This window comes from Gymnodraco acuticeps, unplaced genomic scaffold (genome assembly GCF_902827175.1).
Source record: "Gymnodraco acuticeps unplaced genomic scaffold, fGymAcu1.1, whole genome shotgun sequence".
In the NCBI taxonomy this organism is placed as follows: Eukaryota; Metazoa; Chordata; class Actinopteri; order Perciformes; family Bathydraconidae; genus Gymnodraco; species Gymnodraco acuticeps.
In genome coordinates this window covers 799370-818901 of record NW_022990919.1, presented here as the reverse complement: position 1 = coordinate 818901, position 19532 = coordinate 799370, and the positions used below count along the sequence as shown (strand labels likewise).

The window sequence follows — 19532 nt, the reverse complement described above, 5'->3', positions numbered from 1 at the left end:
TTTATGAATTTAAATATGATGTATTTCTTATTATCTCTGCACCTTCCTTAACATAGACTTTCCAAAAGGTCTGTAATGTTAACAAAGTTAGGTTACAATAATAGGTGACAGTGTTTCTGCAAATTTGAAGTGTCTTTTCCGGGGCAATGCAGAAACAAAGTACCCATTATGATGGGCTATTAAAATAGTTTCAAGTATTTCATTTCTTAAGAGTGAATACAGTTCCACTGCACTATATGCATCCACAGGAGAGCTCCAACGATTTACACCCATTAGGAGAACGCACAGTTCAAAAACAGTCTCATCACAGGGGTACTGCCCTTTTGGGGTGCACTCCTCCTTGCACACTGCAACCTCCTCAGGGAGAATAAACTGGAGTCTGTCCTCTGCTGCTCCATAGATGAAACTGATATTGATGAAACTGATTTGCTTGACTGTCTCAAATTGTAATGATTGTATGAATTGCTTGAATTTTACTTAAAGAGCCTGTGACACGAGTTTCCCCCATCATCCAAACCCATCAATTTGAGTAAATATTGTCCCCTTGAAAACCGTTACTGAACTGATTTTGGATATTTGTACTTTGATAACCATTAATTTGTCCTTCAATGTTGACCATTTTCTGGATCTTCTCGGGGTTCTTCAAGTCCCGCCAAATTATGTGACGTCATTGCGGGCACAGCGCTCCAGCTGCACCGTTCAGGATCACAGCATCTGAATGTAAATGCACGATGGCGCACACAGCAGCAAGCTCAGACAGCGATGACAGTTTAATTTTGAACGTGTCTGAGAGCTCATATGAGGCTGAAGGATCGCTTTATGTTGTATCTGTTAGAAGTTTAGGAATTAGGTGCGTCAATATGGGCGATCATACGGTCATGTAGCCAGTGGTGGACTGGGACTAAAAATCATCCCGGGACTCTCGACCGGCCCACTTCGGTACTGCTAGTAAATTGTCAACGGGGGGAGCCTCGCTGCGGGGAAACGGTGGACCTAGTGTCCCGATCGGAGTGGGAATAATAATAATAATCCGTGCATTTTATCCATTAATTTCCCCAACATTGTGGTAAAAAAAACACACGTTTAATCCATGTTGGTGTACTACAACTACAAAAAGCATCGGTTTGTTTTCTCATCAGGAAATGCAGACCGGCTCAAACAAACGATTTTTAAATCATCCTCACGATCATTTAATGTATCATATGTTCGCCGAATTGACATGAAAGCACTAATACATGTAGTTTCATCCACTTGAGTTTACAACTACAAAAATAATCGATTTGTTTTTATATCACATCCGACGGGAGGAAATTCAGCAGCTCTCACTACCGATTTTTAATCCTAATGTAATCATCATCTTCACCACGATCATGTATGTTTATGTTTGCCGAATTGACATGAAAGCACTGACAAATATGAATATACTGTAGTCAACTTCATTAAAACGTTATTAACGAGCCTAAACTCAGTAATTCACAATTTCTACGCATGACAACACACTTTGTCCGTGTTTGGTAGTGCTGTAGCGACGCGTCGACGATGTCGACTTCAAAATATCGTCGACGACATATTTCCGCGTCGACGCGTCGCTACACACACGTGGGTCACCCAAAGCAACAAGCAGTTCGCAATCGCACTTCAAACACAATGGAGACTGAAACGGCTACCACCTCCTCCTCACAGGATTGCGCACGAAGCCCCCAAACGAAAACATCTCGCCCTAGGTCTTCAAAAGCATGGGAATATTTTAAAGTTAGTCCAAAACGCAAAGATATTTATATATTTATATCTCACTGAGACTGCTGCATAGCCTAGCAGAAGCAGCAGCTAGCTGTGGTGGCTACCATTAGCAGCTAGCATTTGCTCTCCGATTTTTTTACATAAAATGGAATTATGGATCATAAATTCAATCATTTTTTTATACATAGACGTTAAGAACCTATGGATTAACCGATTCAGCCGCGTTTTTTCTCATTTTATGGCCATTGAACACGTCTTTTGATCAGATTACGGTGGTGAGACGATCTCCCTAGAAGCTCTGTGAAGGTACGTGTTGTGATGACTGTATTTGCTTCCCCTGTCGCGAGTCCGGATCACTCAGTGATGATACTATATACCTACATAATCTGTGGAGTCTCAGCTTTAATCGGATATATTGTATGTGCAGCTACGATAAGTAATAAGGGTACTTTTATCTTGAGTTCTGTGCCAATGTCCGTTAGCATTTTTCGCTCAGGGGTCATTTAGATGCTTCTTATGAGACTTGTGTTTTGTTTTGGTAAACATGGTTTGTATCGTCAATTAGCTGAGATTATTTCCGTTAATCTGGTATAACACATTAATAGGTTCTTAAATATTAAGATCCCCTGAGACACAGTATCGTGAAAAAAAATTTTTTTACATTACGTTTTTTATGAATTGAACAACAGAAAAATAATCGTTAGATTAGTCGACTAATCGATCAAATAATCGCCCGATTAATCGGTTTTCAAAATAATCGTTTCCCCCCAGCACTAGTGTTTGGCTCTCTCGCCGCACAGTGAAGCGTTCCCGCATTGACGTCACTTCCGGCTTCCCCCAAAACTTCAAAATGAGTCGAAGGAATTTCCCCGCGATGTTCGAAATTATTGATATTTATCGGAACGGTATCGCACCTTCTTTTTTAAACTGACGGTTCGAGATTACTAGTAGCCCAATATTTCATTGCACAACAGTTGTTGGGAGGCTGTCACAGGCTCTTTAACAGACTGTATGTGGTTTGTCTTGTGTGTCATGTTTTGCATTTTGTCTTTTTGTTTATGTATGTCTGTAAGTTGTTGCTATTGTCGGGACCCCCTTGAAAACATGATGGTGCATCTCAAGGGGTTTATCCCAATCAATAAAAATGTCTATATATAGAGCTGTGGCATAGAGAACATGAGAAAGCTTTTTCCATGCCTTCCCAAACCGTTGAGTATTTAACGTCAGGAAATGTTACGTCATGTTAAAGATAACATTAAACAGGATGCTGTCATATTTTGCATTTATATTAAATACATCATTTAGATTTTTAAACATTTGAAAAAAAAGGAAGACATTTAACTGTAAAGTCAAACAGAGCCTAAGGCCCTAATTAATGAATTAAGAGATTAAAATGGACAAATTATAAACATAAATATATATAAAATAAGTATAATAATAATATATTTCTTGGAGAAAACTAAGATTTGAAAATGACTTCAAAGCTACGTAAAACAGTTAGATTGATTGACATTAGAATGTAATACAAATACAGTTCTACTGCTAATAATATTTTTTTTTTAAATAGTCAGAGAAATAAAATACTATTAGTTAATTTTTTTAAATGAAGATAATAAGAATAATTTAACAGTAGAAATTTGGTTATTTCAACATTAACTTCCACTGCCCCCTGGCGGTCAAGATGTATTGAACAATTCATGCACAATTACTTCATACATAAGTTTTACTCGTAGGTAGTCATGACAAGAAATGTGTTGTAATAACATATGGTGTTATACCTTGAAAAATACGAGTGCCAAGTTAAGTCTAAAGAAAATGAAATAAAGCAAAAACACAGCTGGCTTGTCATTAGTTTCTTTAATAATCTTTTTCCAGTACAAGACGCTCTTTCTTTCTTTTTCTTACATTTTATTAGGAATGCGGTAATAAAGATGTGTCCACAGTGAGCGATCGGTGAGTCGGGCTCTTTGTGCTGCCGTCAGGTTTTTTTTGGTCCTTGTGGAGCCCGACGATGCTAAAAACTGGAATGATTTTTAATCCTGCTACAAAAACCAATAAGAGGAATGTCGTATCAGCAGATTATCGTCACTGCGGTGCCTCCTGATCAATACTAGTCAATAAAAAATAACTAAATTATATCATCAGGTTTTTAACAATACAGTAAACTCCCAACGCAGGAAGGAAACACGAGTAAACTGGCAGGAAGTACTCAAACAGGAAGTACTTGTACACACTTGACAAAAGATTGAAATGTACTTTAACTGAACCAGGACCCTGCTTAACAAAAATACAAAATGATTTATAGTCTGCATGTTTCTACAGGGATTTTTCCTGAAAGCATCTTAACTTATCATCTTAAATGTTGACTTTGTAATCATGGACACTGGTGCTGTCGGAGGTAAAACCAGCAGAGGAAATTAGAAAAAGCAACAAAAAAGAAAAAGCCAATATTTCGTTTTTTGTGGTTAAAGTATTTATATAGTCTATTTGCCAGCTCATATAGTTTTATGTTAGAAATGTATAGCATGGGTCTCCAGCACATAGAAACTGTCAGATGCTAACTTTCATATGTTGGGCAATTTGTACAATCGGCATAAGTGCGTTAATTACCATTATAACCTGGGACAATAGTTTAAAAATTGCTTTGCCAATTTGAGACTGGTTTTTGTGGTTACTTGAAGATGCAGAGCCAATTTCTGACATTTTCAGGATCAATATGGCAGTTTTAACCAGAAAATGCCAATACTTGAACTCTCAGTGGACTGATTTTTATAAATTATGGGTCGATCTTTAAGATTAAGGGGACTCTGAATCATTCGGATTGGACAGATTGGCTATTTATGTGAAAAAGAATGTTCCACAGTAGAGATAATAACGTTCATATTGTACTCTATATCCAATGTCCGCAACACTACTCATGGTATTCATAATCAGCCCACTGAGAGTACAAATATGGCCACTTTCTGGTTACAACTGCAATTTCTGATCCTGAAAATATCAGAAAATGGATTTGGTATCCTAAATAACATTTAAAACCACTCCAAAATTGTGCTAACTATTGCCAACAGGTTATAATGCATTTTACAACATATGCAAGTTAGCATCCGGCTGTGGGTCCCGTACTATATATTTCTAACATAAAACGTTGAGTACTCAACATTTCCGGATTCACTAAGCTGCCAACTCGACTAATAATTCATTTAAAAAAAGTGTAAAACTTGCAAAAAAAGGTTTTTATATTTTGGTTGAATGTTTCATTTTCAATACATCATTTATTTTAGTAGGGATGCACGCTATGGATGTTTTTCAGCCAATAGTAACTTTAAAAAAAAGAAGTTGATAACTTGATGAAATATTCAAATAAAGTCAAATGAGCACGTTTTTTTAAATACAATAAAATCAAAAAGATGTTGCACACTGTACGCGTGCTTCTTCTATCGGTTTGAATTAAATATATTTGATTTCCTATAGTAATAATGCTTTATTTGGATTATAATTCATAGTATAGACATCCTTATATTGCATTCGGGATTTTGGGAAACGGTATTTCGATCTCTCTGTCTGTACACACAAACTGAAAGATTGACAATAAAGTTGACTTTGATATTGGGTCCAATAAAAATCGTGCTCCCTACTTTTATTTTATTTAATATGATTTGAGTTTAGTTCCCTATTTACTTTCATAACTATCTACTTTAATTTTGTAAATAAAGAAAAATAAAATGTGATAATTTGATGTGTTTTACTACCCTGTTAGTTGAATTGCCTTCATTATTTAAAGATTAATAAAAAATACAAATGTAGTTCCCATTTATTTTCCTTTCTAGGTTAACGTAAATTAACATTTCATTTTTTTTTTTAAATCTGCAAATGTTCATTTGTACCAGCTGGCGAATAACATTCGTACATTTACGAGCTAAAAAACTTGTAATTTTCTGAGATTTGAATAGTCAATGTAAATGTAATTTTGTGATTTTTTCTCCTTTAATTACGAGAGTCTTTGAAACAAAAAACTACCACTTTAATCTCAGAGAATTTCTCAGGTTTTTTCACTTAAGTCTGTTGATTTATTTCTCGTAATAAAGTATTCTTTCATATATATGTACCACTTTAATGAGTTATTATTTTTTTTTAAATGTAACATCACCTCTCTCCATCATCGTTTGTGTGCAAACAGTAGTGAAGTAAAATTCCTCTGGATTTAATCCAGATAAGAAACATTTTAAATGAGGCTATAAAAGTACAAAACATTTCTGTATTCTGTTACACATTATCATGTACAAGTACTCACTGTGAAGTACTGCGTAAGGAAACACCTGAGCGCTGGTGAAATATAATACTAATATTAATAATACTACTACTAATAATGATAGTATTGAGGATGAGTAAACAGCGTCCTGGTTCAGCTGCTGGTCTCTTTCAGTAAAAAACTAAATTAAGTACTCAAGATTGGTCACTGAAGTATTTGTGCTTGTATCAGAATAAGTAGTGGGACTTCAGTTTAAAGATTATCTACAGTCCCGCCCCACCCACACACAAACACACAGTACATGAACACACACGCAGACACTTGCATAAGAGCAAATCAGTCAGAGCACCCTGCCCACAGATATAATGCAAAAGGTATGAAAATGTAAGAAAAGATTCATAAGGAAAAAACTTTATATATAGTATTTATAAAAAAAGAGGAATAATACTTTGTTTCTCCGAGAGGTTAAAGGGTGTGGAGTTTAGCTGCTGTCGCTGCCCCCGCCACTGCCACTGCTGCTGCCACTGCTGCTGCCGCTGCTGCTGCCGCTGCTGCCGCCGATGCTGCCGCCGTTGGCCGTGTCAGCACGATCCCGCTTGTGGATCTGCTCGTGAGCTTTGAGGTGGCCCGACTGGCTGAAAGTCTTCCCACAGTGGGGGCAGGCGTACGGCCGCTCCCCCGTGTGGATCTGCTGGTGAGCCTTCAGGTGTCCAAGGCGGCCAAAGCTCTTCCCGCACTGCGTGCAGCCGAAAGGCCGCTCGCCCGAATGGATCTTTTCGTGGGTTTTTAGTACGCCCGAGTTGCTGAAAGTCTTGCCGCACTGCGAGCAGGTGTAGGGCTTCTCGCCCGTGTGGATCTGCACGTGGTTGCGGTAGCTGGACTCCTTGGTGAAGCTCTTGCCGCAGTGCTGGCAGCAGTACGGCCGCTCTCCTGTGTGGCTCAGCTGGTGTGCCTTCAGCTCCTTCGACTGGCCGAAGCTCTTCCCGCAGGTGACGCAGATGAACGGCCGCTCGCCTGTGTGCAGCCGCTGGTGCGAGCGCAGGTCGTCGGCCTTGGTGAAGCCTTTGGGGCAGTGTGCGCACACGTAGGGCTTCTGCCCCGTGTGGATCAGCTGGTGGCGCTTCAGGTTCCCCGCCTGGCCGAAGCTCTTGCCGCACTGCGAGCAGGTGTAAGGCCGCTCCCCGGTGTGGATGCGCTGGTGAGTTTTCAGGTTGCCCAACGTGCTGAAGTTCTTCCCGCACTGCGTGCAGGAGAAGGGCTTCTCCCCCTGCATGTTGCGATTTTTTCTCAAGGTGGCGTTCTGGGTTTTGGTCAACCTTCCCTGCCCCGCCGCCTCCCCCGCTGACTTCCCCACCTCTGACGGCTGCAGCTCGTACAACGCCCCCCCTCCGAACTCGGGTTCGAGCTTCATGCCTTCCAAGAGGAGCGCGTCGGGCCGCAGCTTGTTGAGCTCGGTGCGCAGCTCGGCCATGTGGATGGACTCCAGGCCGTTGTGCGGCAGGTGGCCGGACATGTTGTCGGGGTACTCACACTTCAGGCCGCTCAGCTCCGTGGTGTAGTAACACTGCAGGTCCACGTGGTGGTCCGACTTTATGTACTCCAGCGTGTCCGTCACCTGCAGCAGACAGGCAGCAAACCATTAAGTACTCGATAATGACACCAAATCACATCATAAGTTAACAAAGAAAATGTAAATAGAAAATATTGTTTACATTTCGTGATTCGTTTTGTGACCATGTTTCTGGAGATTAAGGCACATTAGATTAAAGACATTTTAAAGCCACTCAGAATACAATTGTCAGTAAATCAACTGTGACATTTTTGCAAGAGGCATTTGGTAAATTATTAAAAAAAAATATGTGCATCATATTTATAAAATCCCACATTTAATCACTGAGAATTTGTAACACTTTTGAAGACATTTTAATACCAATTAAGTTTACTAATTCAATGCCTATAAGACTTAACCAAGTATTACCCTGTGTTAATAAACACGAAGTGATTCCTTCCGTATTTCCTAGTTGTTTGTAATCTTGCGGACCTGCAGAAAATGTTTCTCTGGACACTTTCACACTGCAATAAAAAGATAAACACAGCCAAGTCCTATTTTGGGCTGCATGGAAAATCTAAGTAAAAGTATGTGATTACAAACAGGAAAATGTAGTTTTCAAAGTACTTTATCTATCAAAATTGTTTCTTATATACTTTCTGTCAATTCACCTAATGATTAATTTATAAAGACTAGTTATAAAGCACTCAAATAATAAAAGTTAGGTAAAAGTACAATATCTCCCTGTGAAATGCAGTTAAGTAAAAGTAAAGAGTATCATGAAAAGAAAACATTTAAGTACCTTACATTTGGACTTAAGTAGATATATTAAGTTACATGCCACCACTAAATGTGTATATTGAGAAGTGTGAATAAAATTGATTGAAGTTGAGTAAAACCAGCAGTTATAATCCTGTTAAAGCTAACTGAACAGTAGGGCTGTACCCGAATATTCGGTCGTTGGCCTACTATTTGGTTTTCAATTTCGTTATTCAGATATTCGTTTTTTTTTTGCTTTTTTCCTAAATGTATGCTATCAATAAAGGCGAATTGCCACATTCTTATACTATATTTATACTACTTTAATTGCACTGTTAAAATGCGGGAATATATACAATCTCAGCTTTCAATAGCTAGATCTGATCGATATGGACATAAATGCGAGTGAAGTCAAATCTGACAGGAGAGAGAGATCAGCTGCTGCTGACGAGTCGACACGCAGCTCTGCATAATCACATGCAGCGGTGAGCGGACAAAACACACACTCAGGTTAGAAAATCACACTTAGCTATTTTAATTACCTCTCAAACTACCATACCTAAACTAGTTATAGATACAGGGGTAGACATTAAGGGTAACATTTCAATCATTCACATTGTATTATCAATCGAGATAAGATTTATGATTCGAAAATTATAAAAGGGTTTTAGGACCCGTCACTGCACCAACTCCATCGATCAAGTCTTTGTGGCTGAAACGTTCTCTCCCTCTTATTCTCCTACTCCCTCACTCTCCTTTAACTCCTCCGGTGACTTTCTTTTATTTGAAGATTGTTTTTTGCCCGGCGCTCGGCCGGTTACCGCTGGTATTAAAAACATTTTGGCAAATGGTTAGGTGGCGGGATACTCTGTAGTGAAGGAGCGCGCTCCCGCTCACGGGAGCCTGCTCGTACTGCGATCCGCAGCAAACCGCTGTTTGCTTTTCACCCAACAACGACAACCGCCTCTCGAAACCCTATGTTGTAGCGTTGATAAACGAAACAATTTAACAAAATGGCTTGTCAAAATACCAATACCACAGGACCATTTTTTTTTTATAAAGCAATATTTTTAGTGGCCCCAAGTGGAAAGTACGTTATGCTGACCCGGGGTGTCTAAATAGTGCTTTCGGGCCAGCGGGCCATTTATAATGTCGAGCCCTGAGATATGGTTAGTTTTACTGTCGGGTCACTCATTACTGATCCGCGAGCTGCACGATACTGACGGGCTGTCAGGAGAGGGGGAGAGCGCTCCGTTTATTATAAATTACTGTACACTTTTGAATAATGTAGTTTGTTTAATATTTAAAATCATATACATTTGTTTTAAAGCTCAATAAATAACAAAGAAGACCTTTGACCGGCACTTTTCTTATTTTGTCCGGAAGATTTAAACTTTAACGGACATGTTGACCGGCAAAAACAAAAACTCTGGGCACAACAACTATGAAAAGTCACCTGAATGCTGTAAGTAGTAGCTTAGCTTAGTTGTTGTCCAGTTGCCATGATGAAGGCTTTAACCCGCCGTAAACAGTAACGTTACACATGATAAAAACGTGCACGCGCGCACCGAATATTCGCTGCTGATGACTAACACCAACACCACCAAGATTTTTCTAGTCGACCAATAGTCGTCAATTAAGGCGACTAATCGTCTCACATTTATGATACCTTATGATTATAAATATATATTTTTTTAATTCTTTTTTTTTCTCCCAAAATGGTTTCAGTTTCAAAGGCTGATGAAGAGCGTTATTATAACAGCATGGTACGTTGTGCTTCACATCAAATATAAAATAAAACTAATAATGAACCTTTGAAATATAAATTAAATGTAGAGAGCGCATGAGAGTCACAGCGCACGGACGCAGCGGTATAAACAGCAGAAGCTCCGCTAAGGATTCTTATTGTGTGTGTGAACAAGCAGCGAGGACACACACGGAACATTTAGTTCTAGTTTCTATTATTCATATCTGAATATAACAACCCAATAAATACTACAGAGGAAACGGAAACACTGAAAATATAAGCGTCGGCAAAAATCGCTCATCATGAAATGAAAGCTTTACCGTTTTCTGGGGTCAGAATGATGATATATTATAGGTCTATATTAGGGGTCGACCGATATTCCGCATTTGACCGATTATCGGTATCAGCCTTTTTTTTTTAAATCAAATTGCCGATAAAACTTTGGCTTCCGTTTCTCTGGCTGCAGTCACCACTCTGTGTACACGAGCAATGTCCCGCCCACAGCGCTATCTGATAGGCTATTACTGAAGATGTTCCGGGCGGGAGCCAGCCAGAGAGGCGGGACCTTCTCAGATTACAGGCAGGTGCGAAAGAACGCAGACACAGACTGAAGCAAGCAGCAGCGCTGAGCGGCAGAGCCATACATGTGTTAAACCAAAGTTCAATAAACATCCCTATCCCCTATGCTGAAGTTGCAAAAACACCACGATCTTATGATCCAATTCTATCAGTTTCCCAGTTACACAGGGACGCGGGAAGTCAGTTAGAGTTTGGGGGGGGGGGGGGGGGGGGGGGCTGCGAGTGGAGCCTCGCAGTTTTTCAGGTTGATATGTGAAGCTCATTAGCTAGCCAACATGTATCTAGCAAATGTTTAGCAAAATATTAGAAGTGAAGCAACTAGACTAACTAGGTCTACTGTAATAGCCTCACTTTTAATAGTTTGCAAAACATTAGCTAGCACTAGTGTTTTGCAGTTGCAAGCAGCTTATTGGGATTTTATGCTAGATAGACAGCCATTGTTTTGATATAATAAATTAAGCATTATTGTTAGTTAAGCATGTCAGCCTGCAGCCCCACTTCTTGTCTCTCTCTCTAACTCATTGCAGATGACTGCACTAAAGAAAAGGGCACAGAGAGGAAACCAGTTGTCAGATGTTTAAAAGTTCATTAAACATAATATATGCTTAAATGCATTTCAAAGAAGTTGTGTTGAGTTGTGTTGGAGTTTGTGTTATTCTACATTTTGACACCAAGATTTTCTGATTTTACTGCAAATGTATATCGGTTATCGGTCTCCTTGATTACTAATAATCGGTATCGGCCTTGAAAAAGCCATATCGGTCGATCCCTAGTCTATATATGTTGATACAAAGCTAGGCTACTGCTCCCTGCTGCCGTTTTCCAACACACGTTGAGGATAATTAAGCTCTGTGTTTTGTTATGAAGCCGGCATTCAGGAAGCTGCGCTCTGATGGTGTGGATATGGAGGAGACTTTTTGCCGTCGTAGTTTGCCTTTACTCGCTCAGAAAGTAGATCCACACTTTGGATTTCCTGCCCGACCAAATTCAGTTAATGACCAGGCTCTGCTCTGAATGAAGTCTGAGGGTTTCTGGCTGACGCGTCACATGCAGCGAGTTTTTATTTTATATATATATATTTTTTTTAAACTAATCGACTGATAAAACATTGCCTCGATGATGACTTAATTAGTTGCCTAGTGATTCATCGACTATTTGGGGGAAGCCCTAGAAGACATGAACAAAACATACAAGTATCATAAAAGCTTTTTTTGCCACAGATCTCGTTTTCTACAATAATCAGAGAAAACTCTTGCGAAGCTAACTTCTGGGTTGGTCTTCACATCACTGCACCGCTGTGTATGGCTCCAGTCCCCCTAACCTGCTGTCTGAAGCAATACTTGATGCTGTATTTCTTAGCTTACAATAAAATGTGTCATATAGAGCAGTGCTTCTCAAACTTTTTTCAGTAATGTACCCCCTTTGAAACATTTTCTCAGCCAAGTACCCCCTGACCGACCCTGAACATTTTTGATAGAAAAAGCCTATATAAATAATTACAATATAGTGATGTTCCATCAGTGTGTGATTTATTAACTCCATGCACGAATTACAACAAACTAAGGATATTTTCATCTTTATGCATGAGACATTTTTTAAAAAACAGATTTTTAAGTAATATATGTTTAACAAACCAATTAAAAAAATGATATATTATGCAAAAACTATAAAATACAATACACAAATATTATAATAAAATCCACTGTGGTGCCTGATGTGCAACTATACTAGGGCTGAACGATTAATCGATTTTAAATCGAAATCGCGATTTCAAATGATGCGATTATCAAATGATGCGATTATCAAATCGCAAAGCCTGCGATTTTTTTTAACTTTTTTTTTTTCCAAGTATCGGTACACCGTGCAACACTAATGCATATACAATAAAACAGCATTAAATTAGCAGTCTCTAATGTAGTGACCACAATGCATGAGAGGGTTAAACAAACAACAATGTTGTAACTGAAAAAAATGTGCAATTACAGTGGGGCAAAAAAGTATTTAGTCAGCCACCAATTGTGCAAGTTCTCCCACTTAAAAAGATGAGAGAGGCCTGTAATTTTCATCCTAGGTACACTTCAACTATGAGAGACAGAATGGGGGGAACGAATCCAGGAAATCACATTGTAGGATTTTTTAATGAATGAATTGGTAAATTCCTCGGTAAAATAAGTATTTGGTCACCTTCAAACAAACAAGATTTCTGGCTCTCACAGACCTGTAACTTCTTCTTTAAGAGCCTCCTCTGTCCTCCACTCGTTAACTGTATTAATGGCACCTCTTTGAACTCGTTATCAGTATAAAAGACACCTGTCCACAACCTCAAACAGTCACACTCCAAACTCCACTATGGCCAAGACCAAAGAGCTGTCAAAGGACACCAGAAACAAAATTGTAGACCTGCACCAGGCTGGGAAAACTGAATCTGCAATAGGTAAGCAGTTTGGTGTGAAGAAATCAACTGTGGGAGCAATTATTAGAAAATGGAAGACATACAAGACCACTGATAATCTCCCTCGATCTGGGGCTCCACGCAAGATCTCACCGCAAGAACACCATACCTACTGTGAAACATGGGGGTGGAAACATCATGCTTTGGGGCTGTTTTTCTGCAAAGGGACCAGGACGACTGATCCGTGTAAAGGAAAGAATGAATGGGGCCATGTATCGTGAGATTTTGAGTGACAACCTCCTTCCATCAGCAAGGGCATTGAAGATGAAACGTGGCTGGGTCTTTCAGCATGACAATGATCCCAAACACACCGCCCGGGCAACGAAGGAGTGGCTTCGTAAGAAGCATTTCAAGGTCCTGAAGTGGCCTAGCCAGTCTCCAGATCTCAACCCGATAGAAAATCTTTGGAGGGAGTTGAAAGTCCGTGTTGCCCAGCGACAGCCCCAAAACATCACTGCTCTAGAGGAGATCTGCATGGAGGAATGGGCCAAAATACCAGCAACAGTGTGTGAAAACCTTGTGAAGACTTACAGAAAACGTTTGACCTCTGTCATTGCCAACAAAGGGTATATAACAAAGTATTGAGATGAACTTTTGTTATTGACCAAATACTTATTTTCCACCATCATTTGCAAATAAATTCTTTAAAAATCAGACAGTGATTTTCTAACTCATTTTGTCTCTCATAGTTGAGGTATACCTAGGATGAAAATTACAGGCCTCATCTTTTTAAGTGGGATAACTTGCACAATTGGTGGCTGACTAAATACTTTTTTGCCCCACTGTATAAACAAACTATGTAATAACACTGCAACTTTCCACCGCAGCGGAGCCGGCTCTCAGTACCGAAAGCCGGTTCTTAGCTGGCCCCACTCGGCTGCCCGGCAAGTATCAATACTTCACGCTTACGTCGGAGGAGGGCGAGATTAACCTGAGCAATAACAGTTAATCGCGAGTACGGAAAATACAAGTTGTAACAAGCAGTAGCGCTGAGCAAAGTGACTACACACTTGTAAAAACAGAGAAGAACCAGTTAAGCACTAGAAAAGCACAAGAACGGATGTTGAACCCTTCGTGGAATATTTTATATACAATTGTGTTTTCTATTTAACTTATTGTACTATTATTTTTGTAATCATGCATGGTATTTTTTTAATTAACCTTTTTTTTTTATATCTCACGTACCCCCTGCAGTACCCCAACGTACCCCTAGGGGTCCACATGCCCCCATTTGAGAATCACTGATATAGAGAGTAGCACTTATGAACATTTAACATGCAAGTATCATAATCGTGTTTTTACCACAAATCTAGTTTTCTATAATATTGCAAAATCAGATGGAATAATCCCATTGCTTTTTGTCCAGTGAGCCGTTGTGATGCTTAGTTCAGGCTCGTCCTACAAAAATAAATCATCACTACACCACTAAATTGGATATGGGCAAACAGCATATAATGTGGAAAAAATCTGGCGCCGCCCCTATTTGTATATAGGGAAAACACTGGGGTTGGGTATCGTTTGGATTTGAACGATTCCTGTTCTGCTTTTCGATTCCGGTTATTTTCGGTTCTCGATTCCGGTTCTTTGAGAGGGTAAAAATAAGTCCCATGACAAACTGGGAGAAAAATATATTTATGAAAACATTAAGTCAAATCTGTATTCCTATTTACAAATCACTTCATACTAGGGGTGTAACGGTTCACAAACATTTCGGTTCGGTACGTACCTCGGTTTTTTGGTCACGGTTCGGTTCGGTACGTTTTCGGTACAGCAGAATTTTTTTTCACAAAACAAAACATATATATATATATTTTTATTATTATTATTAAACTGTGAATAATGTATTCACTCAAATAAATACAAAATATAATAAAATAAACATTAAGGTGCAGCATTTCGATGAACTGAAATAATCTGTATTTGAACTTTACTGTACTAGTACTCACAAAACAAACTATTAGTTTTGGGTTTTTAATTATTATTAAACTGTGAATATTCACTCAAATAAATACAAAATATAATAAAATGAACATTAAGGTGCAGCATGTCGATGAACTGAAATAATCTGTATTTGAACTGAACTGTACTAGCACCTAAGCAGCCAGTTTGACATTAGGACTTGCTTGTCATTGTATTTTCATGTTGTTTAAAGAAAGATGAACTTGTCCACATTGCTTGCCGAAAGGGCAGATCTGCTGGCACTAACAATGTCTCCTGCTGTGGAGAACACCCTCTCTAGGGACAGAGGTAGCAGATACAGCCAGGTAGCGCTTTGCTAACATGGCAACATAAGGATATTTGGCGTTTGTAATAGCTTTGGCTCGGTCTGAACTCTCTGCGAGTGGTGGAGGCTTACATGCTAGCGGGAGTTGGGTTTACACTTCAGTCTTTTTTCTTTTGGTACCGGTGATATTCACGTTCGGGTGATGCCTTTTCAAATGAGTGTGCAAGTTTGATGTATTGCCAGCCGCGTAACCAATTTTAGTTGAACAATGCTGACAAACAGCTTTGGTTCGGTCCACCTGTCTTTGTCCGTCATCCTTGTACGTAACTGCGAAACCAAAATGTTCCCAAACCGGAGAATTCAATGATGCTGGAGGATTTTCGAGCTCAACTTTATGTGCGTTCGCCATTTCGACAGTTCCTCAAATTACTGACTACATTTGAACGCATCCCTCTGACCAGCTCTCATAGTATGCCTCTCATCCAATGAAATGACTTGCTCGCTCTATGACGCGTTGAACCCAATGTGAGCAAATTACTCTGAATGCTGAGACGCAGCACCTGAGATTACTTCCAAAAAGTTGTTCACGTTCTCAATTTTTTACGTTTAACGTTATATTCGTTCGGTACACTTCGGTACACACCTGTACCGAACCGAAGGGCCCGTACCGAATAATTTCGGTACGGGTACGTGTACCGTTACACCCCTACTTCATACTGTTGAATTTCTTACGGTTATTGAATACAAATATAAAAATAATCTCTGCATTGTTTAGTTAGTTCTAAGTGGTGCAGTTTGAGAATGTACAATTGGCCCAGTCTCCTGATGTTACACTGCAACCTGCCTGTGAGACAGAGTCCAACCACACATGTCCAACACATAGGCCTAATAATAATAATACATTATATTTATAGCCTATAGGCCTAGCGCTTTTCTACAACTCAAAGATGCTTGCACGCTTACACATGTCCTGCAATACACATGCTGCAGCTGCCCAGCTGCTCACTGTTTGTAAAAGACAATAAATAATATTTTCATTTCAATAATGTACTTTCTATACCCTGCTTCATAAACAATACTGACATCCCTGTGCTCCTCCGAGTCTGGGGGTCCGGGGATGTGAGGACAGCGCGAGGACACAGACAGGGAGGCTGCTTCACTTCATAAAGGAAATGGCGGTCAACATAGGAGCTAAAACACTTAATAACCTTCATTATGTGTTAGAGAAAGAACATAAGAAAGTTTGACAAAGATGAGGCTGTTAAACGGGCAGCGGATCCGCAGTGTGTAGAAAGAGAGAGAGAGACGCTGAGCTGCACCGTGCAGCTGATACGGAGCATAGAGAGAGAGAGCTGCGGTCCGCGGGGCTCCGCCTCCTGTCCTCACAACTCTTATTAATCCCGGGACCGGACAATTGTTATTTGTTCCTACTCGGAAACGAGTTTTGCTTCCCAACCCTGCCACTGTGCTACACGTCCCGCCCCGCCCCCGTCTAACTGTACAGAAAGCAGCGAGATGCATTTCCTTAGGAATCGACAAGCAGAACCGAAACTAACATTTCTAAACTAACAATGGCGGACACGTACAATTTGCGAATGAGTTCTGCCTTTTGTAAACTGAATTTATCAATAATTTGTCAATAAATCGGGGCGAAAAACGTCACTTGTCCGCCGGACAAGTCAATTGAAAGATCTACTTGTCCGATATTGTAAATAACACGTCCTGGACGGTGGGACGTGTACTTTTTCGCACACTGCATTACATTCCTATTTAGAGCCAATACAAGCATGATTTTTGTTTAATACGTCTCACTACGTTTCCTTACATTGCTAACAAAATTAAATAAGAATCATGTTAAGAGATGAATATCCCTTACGTTTTTTTAAATATTATATAATATGGTCACATTACTAAAACAAAAATAACTTGATATTGTCATATTGCACATATTCGCCATGGTAACGGCATAGTGATACTGCTCTCAGTAGACCGCACAGATCTAGACTCACAATTAATCCAATATAAATGTTCTGTGCAATACTGTACGTGTAGTAATTTTATTTTAACTACTCAGTCTACTTTTCTTTAACAACAAAATAAATGTATATTTATAATATTCCTGTACTTTTTACTTATTTATTATATTTTGCTTTTCTGTACTTCTTATCATTGTTGTCCTTTTGCTGCTATGACACTGCACATTTGTATCATTGTGGGACTAATTCAAGATGCCCCTATTATAGTAGGATTATTGGAATTAGAGTAAAAACGTTCTGCCTTTACTGTTACCAGTTACTGTACCTTTAGCTGACTATCATAAAGGCAAAAGTAAACCTACTGTGAGCAGAGGGGTACCTGGGAGATGTAGTCAAACACGGAGCTGGGCTCGTAGTGGGACTTGTAGTCCAGCTCCGTGGCATCGCTGTGGGTGAAGTGGCCCAGGTGCTGGTCCACGTGATGGCCGTGGTGCTCCGACTTGATGTAGTCGAGGCCGCTGATCTCCATCTTGATCTGCTCGTGGCCCAGCTCGGCGGTGGACAGCGGCTGGATCTCTGACAGGTCCACGGTGCAGATGGGCTCCAGGTCTCCGTCCTCCGGCTCACTCTTCACGCACGGTAGCATCACCAGAGGCTCGGCCACCTCCGAGACGTCTAGGGAAGGGGGAGGGGAGCTGCACTCAGGGGGCAGGCCGAGGCTCAAACAATCGGCCTCCAAGTCAGTCATGGTGAGGGGCGGGGCTGATCCTCCTCACCTATCTGTGGTACAACACCTCGGGTAGCGCTTGGGACCAAAACCTTCTCCGCCCTGGTCCTTCCTCCCTCCCCTGTAGAAATGTACCCGTCCTGAGTGGCGGTGGGGGGCGTGTTCCTCAGAGTGTGTCCTCACTGCTGTGGTCACCACCCACACCGGACTGGCACCAGCCTGCAACAACGTGAAAGACACCGTTTAAAGACACTTGTAGATCAATTAAGCAGCCGTAAAGATAGTGCGTTCTATGCACGGTTGTTTTCCTTTTTGGTTTGTTTTGATGCGCGGAAAGTGTGCTCAAATGAGAGTGATGCTGTCGTGTATTTTTCAGGGAGCCCATAGTTTAAAGTATATTAACTTGGAATGCAGCAGTGCGCATTACTTATCATTAGACGAGGATAAACCAATCACAGCCGACAGATATCTTTACTTTCCCTAAGTCTACAGTTTGTACCGACCCCTAAAGACAAATAACTTAATGTAAAACATAATTTAGGCATTTTTTCATACTTATTTAATTGCTTTAGAAGCATGAAGTTATTTTCTATTATACATATATTTTCCACAATTAATTGTATTGTCACTCCTATGTCTCCATAGACTTTGTGGATCAGATTGCAGGTCTTTGTCTTGAGGATGGGAAGGTTATATAGATACAGATAAATCCTAGTTATACTACAGAAAAGTAAAACCAGCAGTTCAAGCTAAAACAAAAGAGCCATGAGAGAGATTTACATATCTTTAGTAATGTTATGCTTGCACTGGATGAGTGTGCTGGAATTTATGTATGTATAACTTGTACTTTCCACACGTTTCCAATGTTCTGACACTGTGTTAAAAACACAGTGTCAGAACATTGCACTACATAGTTTTATATAAAACACTGACAATAAATATTTGTAATGCAAACATATTTGTAACTCTACATACAGTTTACTGAAAAAAATGACTTCACTTTAGGTAGTTCAACTACATTTAACTGTACATAAAAACATTTATGAATTAACTACCTGCACAATCATTTCTTTAACCGTCAGTACTTAATTTACATTTTACTGGTAACTCAATACTTTTACTTACATTTTAAACGCAGGACATGTAGTGCAGTTCTTTTCACAATGCAGTGATAATGCTTTTGCTGAAGAAGAGTTTCAGAACAGTTCTTACTCTTGGTGGCTGCAGAGGCCACCCCGCACACACACACGGTAAAGTTTGCAGGCTGGCATCAGCCGTTAACGTTAAACTCCGACAAGTCTTCACTTTTCTCTAAAAACAGACCGTTACATTCCTGCCGAGCCCCGGCTGCAGCCCCCGGTGTGCCCGCTCAGTCCTCTCTCTTCGGGCTGAATGTGAAGGGGTTACCTGTCTCTGCAAACACTCAGGTAGCCTTTCAACCCGCCACGCAGCCTCTCGCAACAAACACAATCTGGCGGTGATTTACCCCTCAGAGGATGCCTTCACAATAACACCGCTTCCCCTGGTTCA

General features: G+C 40.1%; 1 protein-coding gene across 3 annotated transcripts in view; it reads right to left on the bottom strand.

Moving 5' to 3' along the window:
- Positions 1 to 3580: 3580 nt before the first annotated feature.
- Positions 3581 to 19532, bottom strand: part of si:dkeyp-113d7.1 (uncharacterized protein LOC407709 homolog) — a 30429-nt gene continuing 14477 nt past the window's right edge. For 2 of the 3 annotated variants that reach the window (XM_034234003.1, XM_034234001.1), the window contains exons 2-3: positions 17655 to 18221; positions 3581 to 7604 (exon numbers count right to left, since the gene is read on the bottom strand). In XM_034234003.1, coding sequence (XP_034089894.1) covers positions 6471 to 7604; positions 17655 to 18023 — 1503 coding nt within the window. In that variant the 5' untranslated portion in view covers positions 18024 to 18221 and the 3' untranslated portion in view covers positions 3581 to 6470. Of the gene's footprint in view, positions 7605 to 17654; positions 18222 to 19127; positions 19513 to 19532 lie in introns of those variants that run through there. The other variant, XM_034234002.1, reaches the window with a different exon arrangement.